The 9087-nt window shown below is 48.1% G+C and overlaps 1 protein-coding gene across 3 annotated transcripts in view; it reads right to left on the reverse strand.

Annotated features, from left to right (window-relative positions):
- The window catches only part of LOC121873156 (protein still life, isoforms C/SIF type 2-like), a 389616-nt gene that overhangs the window by 173448 nt on the left and 207081 nt on the right, over positions 1–9087 (reverse strand). For all 3 annotated transcript variants that reach the window (XM_042376482.1, XM_042376480.1, XM_042376481.1), the window contains one exon: positions 8534–8710. In XM_042376482.1, coding sequence (XP_042232416.1) covers positions 8534–8710 — 177 coding nt within the window. The remainder of the gene's footprint in view (positions 1–8533; positions 8711–9087) is intronic.

Consider the following 9087-nt stretch of genomic DNA (forward strand, 5'->3'; position numbering starts at 1 on the left):
ACCCCTCACCTCACCACTATCCCACTATCCCTATCCCCACTATCCCCATCCACCCCTATCACTACCATCCCACCACCCCATCCCACCATCCCACCATCCCCATCCCCACTATCCCACCATCCCCCATCTCACTATCCCAACCCCATCCCCTATCCCACCATCCCACCACCCCTATCCCACCATCCCACCAACCCCATCTCACTATCCCACCAACTCTCATCTCACCATCCCACCCTATCCCCCATCCCCTATCTCACTATCCCCATCCCACTATCCCACCATCCCCCATCTCACCATCCCACCAACTCCCCCTCACTATCCCACCATCCCCTATCCACTATCCCACCACCCCTACCCACTATCCCACCACCCCCCTCACACACCCATCATCCCCTATCTCACTATCCCACCACCCCCTATCCCACCATCCCACCACCCCTATCCCCACCATTTCACTATCCACCACCCCACCATCCCACCATCCCCCATCCTCACTCATCCCACCACCCTATCCCACCATCCCACCATCTACCCACCATCCACCACCCCTATCCCACTATCCCACCATCCTCCTATCTCACTATCCCACCACCCACTTTCTCACTATCCCACCATCCCCTATCTCCACTATCCCACCATCCCCCATCTCACTATCCCACCATCCCCCTATCTCACTATCCCACCACCCCCTATCTCCACTATCCCACCATCCCCCATCCCACTATCCCACCATCCCCCATCCTCACTATCCCACCATCCCCCACCTCACTATCCCACCATCCCCATCTCAACTATCCCACCATCCCCTATCTCACTATCCCACCATCCCCTATCTCACTATCCCCATCCCACCGTCCGTAAACGAAACAACCTATCCTGAGCCTATTCCATAAACCAGCAACATATGTTCATTCCCCCAAATAAACCTAACCTAACCTAACCCTACACTGCAGTACGTGTGGTGTGTGATGGAGGGAGGAAGACCGGGAGGAGGGGGGACGGGAAAGGGGAGAAGGAAGGAAGGAAGGAAGGAAGGAAGAAAGGAAGGACAGTCCCGTGCCCCCCAACCTACACACCGGAAGTGTTCCTCCCAACTCTCACTGTCTCACCTTGACGATCCTCCCCGACCACGACCTAACTAATCATCTGCCGCCCCTGGACTCTTACCTTGAGTACGATGATTTAACCCTGGAGTACGATGCTTAACCCCTTGAGTACGATGCCTTAACCCCTGAGTACGATGCCCTTAACTTGAGAACAATGCCTAACCCTTGAGAACGATGCCCAACTCTTGAGAACGATGACAACCCCTTGAGAACGATGCTCAACCTTGGAGAAACGATGACAACCCTTGAGCACGATGACTCAACCCTTGAGAACGATGACAACCCTTGAGTACGATGCCTAACCCCTTGAGTACGATGACAACCCATGAGACGATGCTCAACCCTTGAGTACGATGACAACCTCGAGAACGATGCACCCTTGAGTACGATGACAACCCTTGAGACGATGCCTTAACCCTTGAGTACGATGACTTAACTCTTTGAGAACGATGCCTTAACCCCTTGAGTACGATGACTTAAACCCCTGAGTACGATGAGACAACCCTTGAGTACGATGACAACCTTGAGTACGATGCCGTGCCTAACCTTGAGAACGATGCCTTAACCCCTTGAGTACGATGATCAACCCTTGAGTACGATGCCTTAACCCCTGAGTACGATGCCTTAACCCTGAGAACGATGCCTTAACCCCTTGAGTACGATGACTAACCCCTTGAGAACGATGACAACCCCTTGAGAACGATGCTTAACCCTTGAGAACGATGCCAACCCTTGAGTACGATGACAACCCTTGAGTACGATAACAACCCTTGAGTACGATGCCTTAACCCTTGAGTACGATGCCTAACCCTTGAGAACGATGCTTAACCCTTGAGTACGATGACAACGCCCGAGAACGATGACAACCCCTGAGAACGATGACTTAACCCTGAGTACGATGCCTTAACCCCTTGAGGTACGATGCCTAACCCCTTGAGAACGATGCCTAACCCTTGAGTACGATGACAACCCTTGGTACGATGCCTAACCCTTGAGTACGATGCCTTAACCCCTTGGAGAACGATGCCTTAACCCTTGAAAACTATGACTTAACCCTTGAGAACGATGACAACCTCTTGGTACGATGACAACCCCTGAGTACGATGCCTTAACCCCTGAGTACGATGCCTTAACCCCTGAGAACGATGACAACCCCTTGAGAACGATGACAACCCCTTGAGAACGATGATTAACCTCCTTGAGAACGATGACTAACCCTTGAGTACGATGACTTCAACCCCTTGAGTACGATGACAACCCCTTGAGTACGATGATCAACCCCTTGAGAACACGATTGAAACCCTTGAGAACGATGACAAACCCCTTGAGAACGATGACTTCAACCCTGAGAACGATGAACTCAACCCCTGATAACGATGACAACCCCTTGAGTACGATGACAACCCCTTGAGTACGATGACCCTAAACTAAACTAACCAAATTTAATCTAACCAACCTAACCAAACTTACTCTAACCTAACCTATATTAACCACACCTAATCCAAACCTAACCTAATGTAACCTAACCTAACATAACCTAACCTAACCAAACCTAACGTAACGTAACCTAACCTAACCAAACCTAACGTAACCTAACCTATGACCTAAGACTCGTATACTGAGGTCTGACGCAGCTCTAAACTACACAACAGATGTTAGTCCTTATAACAGTGGACACCATAACGGTCTCTGGACACCATAACGGTCTCTCTGGACACCATAACGGTCTCTGGACACCATAACGGTCTCTCTGGACACCATAACGGTCTCTCTGGACACCATAACGGTCTCTCTGGATCACCATACTGGTCTCCTCTGGACACCATAACGGTCTCTGGACTACAACGGTCTCTCTGGACACCATACGGTCTCTGGACACCATAACGGTCTCTCTGGACACCATAACGGTCTCTCTGGACACCATATCTCTCTGGACACCATAACGGTCTCTCTGGTACCTATGGTCTCTCTGGACACCGCAACGGTCTCTGGACACCATAACGGTCTCTCTGGACACCATAACGGTCTCTCTGGACACCATAACGGTCTCTCTGGACACCATAACGGTCTCTCTGGACACCATAACGGTCTCTCTGGACACCATAACGGTCTCTCTGAATCACCTCAACACTCACACCCACTTCCTGTCACCTGAAGATTAACCATCCTGACACTATATGGGGGATGAGGTTAGGTTAGGTTAGGTTAGGTTAGGTTCGGTTAGGTTAGGTTAGGTTAGGCTATTTTTAATCACACCAGTTGAGGATCTTCCCTACAGTAGTTCTGAACATGCCGAGTCATTTGTTTTGGTCAGAAATTACAACTTGTAAATTAATCCTCCAAATTACTTGAGAGATAAAATAATTACATTTGTTAATTACCTTCTCTGTGTAAGTTGTCACTGCCAGGTAATTTGTTCTCCAACATTATAATGAACTCAACTCTTAACACAGAACAGCGAGAATATAACACAGTCTTCACAATTTAATTACCTTTAAAATGTCTGATATTGGTCAAAAGTTATTATTCTTTTCACCGTGAACATTAGGTGCGCTGCAGACGGTACACGTGGCACCAGTGTACAGAGATCAGCAACAGGTACACGTGGCAACGGTGTCGTGAAAGGAAGCATTGGTTGCAACAGGAGGAGGTGGTGGTGGTGGGGTCAGTAGTGGCTGCCGGGTCACGGATGATCCTGGATGGGGAGGAGAGGCTGGGGTGGCAAGGATGGGGAGGAGAGGCTGGGGTGGCTAGGACGGGGAGGAGAGGCTGGGTACAGGGATGGGGAGGAGAGGCTGGGGTGGTAAGGATGGAGAGGAGGCTGGGGTGGCAAGGATGGGGAGGAGAGGTTGGGTGGCTAGGATGGGGAGAGGAGAGGCTGGGGTGGCTAGGATGGGGAGGAGAGTAAGGATGGGGAGGAGAGGCTGGGGTGGCTAGGATGGGGGAGAGAGGCTGGGGTGGCAAGGAGATGGGGAGGAGAGCTGGGGGCATAGATGGGGAGGAGAGGCTGGGGTAAGGATGGGGAGGGGAGAGGCTGGGGTGGCTAGGATGGGGAGGAGAGGTTGGGGTGGCTAGGGATGGGAGGGGAGAGATGGGGTATAGATGGGAGTGAGAGGCTGGGGTGGGCTAGATGGGGAGGAGAGCCTAGTGGGCAAGGATGGGAGGAGAGGCTGGAGTGGCAAGTGATGGGGAGGAGAGGCTAGTGGCTAGGATGGGGAGGAGAGGCTGGGGTGGCTAGGATGGGGAGGAGAGGCTGGGGTGGCAAGGATGGGGAGGAGAGGCTGGGGTGGCAAGGATGGGGAGGAGAGGCTGGGGTTGGTTCGGATGGGGGAGGTAAAGACAGGAGAGAGAGCTGTGACCTCGGGCAAGACTGGAGGCTGGGTAATAAACTCATTCCTTGTAGGTAAGGTTAGTGATCTACCCATGACGAGAGAGAAGAGATGAAAGAAACAAAGAGAAGAATGAAGTAACGAGAAGAGAGAAGTAAAGAGAAGAAAGAAACAAAGAGAAGAAAGAAGTAGAGAGAGAGAGAGATTGCACCAGTTTCATCTTACACTTCACTAAGTCATTCGCAGTAATCAAACCAGACAGCCAGCGTTACTGACCTTAAACTGAGGACACATTACCACACTGTGTTTTGCATCATGTAAGAGCGACAGTGGTAGTTCTTTAAAGCCTCACTTAATTCTCCCAAACATTAGTTCATAAACAAGTATATCCTCCTATCCTTCCCTAGTGCCCACCTGACCAAGTTTATCCGGCGGCCGTAAACATGATGCCCTAACCTAACCTAACCTAACCTCCACCTGACCTAACTCCACCCGACCTTCATTCATAAGTCGTTCACTACACACAACATGGTTCACTACACACACACAACATGGTTCATTAGACAACATGGTTCACTACACACAACATGGTTCACTACACAACATGGTTCACTACACACAACATGGTTCACTACACACACACAACATGGTTCATTAGACAACATGGTTCACTACACACAACATGGTTCACTACACAACATGGTTCACTACACACAACATGGTTCACTACACAGGGGTAAGAGAGGCAGGTCACATTAGCTCATCCCAAATTCCTGTCTCTAGATTCACACAGTTCTATGATAAAAATTCCTCGTGGCAGAAGATGTGATAATGAACCCGACTGGCTGTGCCTCGTACAGTATATAACCGATAAGATATATACGTTTCTTTCATTTTTAGTTACGGGAAATAGCCAATCACGTGCATTCTTACATCTACAGCTACAAGGAATAGCCAATCAGGTGCATTCTTACATTCAATTTACGAGAACCTGGACCCGGGCTGAATCCAGGAAATCGTCAGTACCACGGCAATTACGGTGAGGGTCGCGGGGTGGGGTGTGGGTGGGTGGGTGGGGTGGGGTGGGGTGGGGTGGGGTGGGGGGTGGGGCGGTGGGTGGGCGGGTTAAGGGCGGGGCAAGGGGTGGGGTGGGTTGGGGCAGAGCGGTGTATGAGTGTACCTGGACGCCTTTATCCCACAGGAGGGCATCAACTCGCTCAATGTTATTAAAGTCCCGCTAACTACCATTACTTCAACTCCGGCGGTGAGGTGAGGGGGGAAACTTTTTTAATAGGTGTGGCTAAAGCGAGTCAGTGTTGGAGAAAAGGCGTGAAAAGGTCATAGCTGTCAGGACACGGGCAAAAATAGGTGACAAACCGTATCTGTAAGGGATCAAGCACACACACACACACCCTGGACACGATAAACAATCCTAAGACGGTCTGAATAATCCCTCAGGCACGACTTGTTAAATCCAACGTATTATTTAACTTACTGAGAATCACACACCATCAATACCACCACCACCGCCGTCCCCCCCTCCACCACCACCGCCGTCCCCCCCTCCACCACCACCGCCACCGCCGTCCCCTCCACCACCACAGTGACTAGTTGAGGGAGTAACAGCGTGCGACAAATAAGGTAATGGGAGGCTGGTGAAGATGATTACCGTAGCCTACCTGCCACCCCTACCTGTCAGGTGTAAGGGGGTTATATTTCAGTTTGTAACTGGGCATCATTATTTATGGTTCACCTTGGAATCTCAAAGAGGACTTTTTATATTTTTTCACCTTCAGATAATCTAATCTAGATGGTGAAGGTTAACTATAAATAATTAAATAGTTCTGTGTCGACTAATATTATTATTAAGTTCTAATTATGGTTATGTTAATTAAAGAGTTGTGTGTTTAAAAAAAAAAGTCAAGTACAAAAATTTTCCAGAAAAAAGTTATCCAACACACACGACCCGCAGCTACTATACAGTACACCCTCACGTAGTAACTCAAGCTAACAACTGCATTACAGAGCACAACTAGCCCCCCCCTCTACGAAGGTGTTCTAATACCTGACAATCATGAAGGTCCGTCAAGGTAACTGTCAACAGGTAAAGACTATTATGTGGTGGAAGGTGAGGCTGGTGGAGGGAGCGGCGGCCACACCCTCTCCTGTATCACGAGGTAAAGAATGTCACCTCCGACAGACCTTCATGACTGGAGGAATCTACCCACAGGCGATTCCCAGGGCGTCTTCTTTCTTCTCGTTCTCGCCCCAGCTGTCTGTCGGTCTACCTGCCACCACCTACCTACCCGGGTGACAGCCTCCCTAACCACAATCCTACAGCTTCCAGTCCACCAGTTACAACAATCATTACAGCCCACGTTCATCTTTGTTTTATGCTGGACTCCATCTACAGGTCCCCCCATAACACGCAGGGCTGCCTGGGGCCCGGATGTTTTCTCTGGCTGAATGTGTTGCATCGAGGGTAGACTAGCAGTCTTGTCTGGAGACGCTGATGGTGGCTGTGAAGACGACACTAGCAGCAGCACTAAGCAACGAGGAAAGAAAAAAGCACAACTTTCTCATGTCCCTCTGACGACCTGCCTTTGGTTATGGCGAAATACAACGTTATAGAATTTCGTCCTAACCTGCGTCCCTTAGTGTACAAAGTTCCTAAAATATATTGACAGAGTAGTTCTTAGGTTGTCTTGGTCATGTTATAATACACACCACTGAAATTCCACCGGAGGAGAATATAAACCACAGAAAAAAAAACGATATCACTATAGGCTATATTTAAACCGTAAACCTACGGTCCTCTTCAGGTTACGGTCGAAATAATATAGTGCTCTCATTTTGTTTTACTTCTCCTACAGTGGGATTTCAGTGTTACGTATGTGGTATTACATAAAACTCACACACGTAAACAATTCTATTCTGTAATACTGTGGGACGCATGTGTGTGTGTGTGTCAAAAGAATGTGCTTGCCATTCTACGCGACACACAAGCGGTTCTCAATCAAAACACAAGTAGCGTGTGTATGAATGAACCCAGAGACGTATACGAAGCACCCGCAGGGAATTCACGGTCTCCGGCTGGCCAAGATCACAGCCGAGTAAGACGGTAACAAAGACGCCATTGTGATGACCAGTGAACCACTACCTCAACAACCACAGACACAAATATTAGGTGGGTGAGGGAAGGATGGCTCCCCCTCGTGAGGTGTGTCTCTTTACCTCGATTATATTATCAAATTCTGTCAATATATCCCCATGCAAATCTTCAGTGTGTAATAATAATAATAATAATAATAATAATAATAATAATAATAATAATAATAATAAACGGTTTATTAATAGAGTTGGAGCCGGGGTGTGTGTGTGTGTCTGTGTGTGTCCTGGGCTCATTCACATTATCAAATTCTAACAGTGTGACACAAAAGCCCCCATAAACACTAGTGTCTACATACAGTACAGGTAAAACAGGAAGTGAAGACCCGATCAAATTTACTCTAACTTTCCATAACCAAAGATCAACCTTAGCGATGATTCTGCTTTAACCCACATGACCAGTCCACCCCATCACCACACAAGTAACCTAACCCAACACTTCTTTATCTCAGTCCACAAACTACAATCTCATCCTGTATCCCCATAATTCAGCCTCACTACGGCCCAAGAGTAATAATGTAACAGTACATCATCTTTAGGGGGTTGTGATCGTACTCAAGGGTAAGTGTTCTGCGTCAAGGTAAGTATCCATGTTCTTTAACTCATTGAGTACGATGACACTGCAGACCTCCTCCCCGTCCACCACCAGGATAATCTTACAAGGGTGAGGGGGAAGGAGAGTCAATGTTGTCCTATATCCCCGTCCGTTTTCTCATTAATCCTCTCCCAACTACCATATTTTGGCTCTGTTTAATCAACTAAATTTTTCCTCTTGCTTGACATGACTGGTGGATGTTCTTTACGCTTGAGGATTCTTTTTTCAAGGGAACTTTAGCGCTGTCGAGATGTGATTCTTGGTCACCCTTGTTAGACCGACCCAAAGTAATGATAAGGCCTAGTTAGTAATGCCTCTTGGGGTAGAGTACTTACCTTGACGTAGGTCTTCTCGGTGTCGACTAGTTCGAGGATGACCTTCTTGAGTCTCTCGCCATCACTCAGTTGGCGGGAAGGGGTGAGCTGGGACTGACTCTGGGTGGAGGTGATGGACCCCGTTGGGCTGGACCGTCGCTCCACCGGCGATCGGCAACACCCGCTCAGATCTGAACTCTGTAAAGATAAGGTAAAGTAAGGTTAATGATTATGATAAATGAGGAGTCTGCCTAATCTAACACGTTATTTTACCCTTGTATTCCAGGTAAGGAACAGTAATACTTTGTTCAATAATCCCGATAAAGTCAATTGCAAAGTGACTAAGATATTGTCATTTACACATCTCGTACAGTCGGCCACAAGAATAAGTATACACCTACGGCTTGTGTTTGAGACAAAATATCTGGTAACACTGTCCTGAACAGAACAGACAAGATCACAAAATGACCAGTAATTTATGTTTTATTCCTACATATATGTTATAAATACATTTGTGTGAATATTATACTAGTGTCTTGTGTTTATATTACAAGTAATATATTGTATCCAATGAA

This window comes from Homarus americanus, unplaced genomic scaffold (assembly GCF_018991925.1).
Source record: "Homarus americanus isolate GMGI-L3 unplaced genomic scaffold, GMGI_Hamer_2.0 scaffold32929, whole genome shotgun sequence".
Lineage (NCBI taxonomy): Eukaryota > Metazoa > Arthropoda > Malacostraca > Decapoda > Nephropidae > Homarus > Homarus americanus.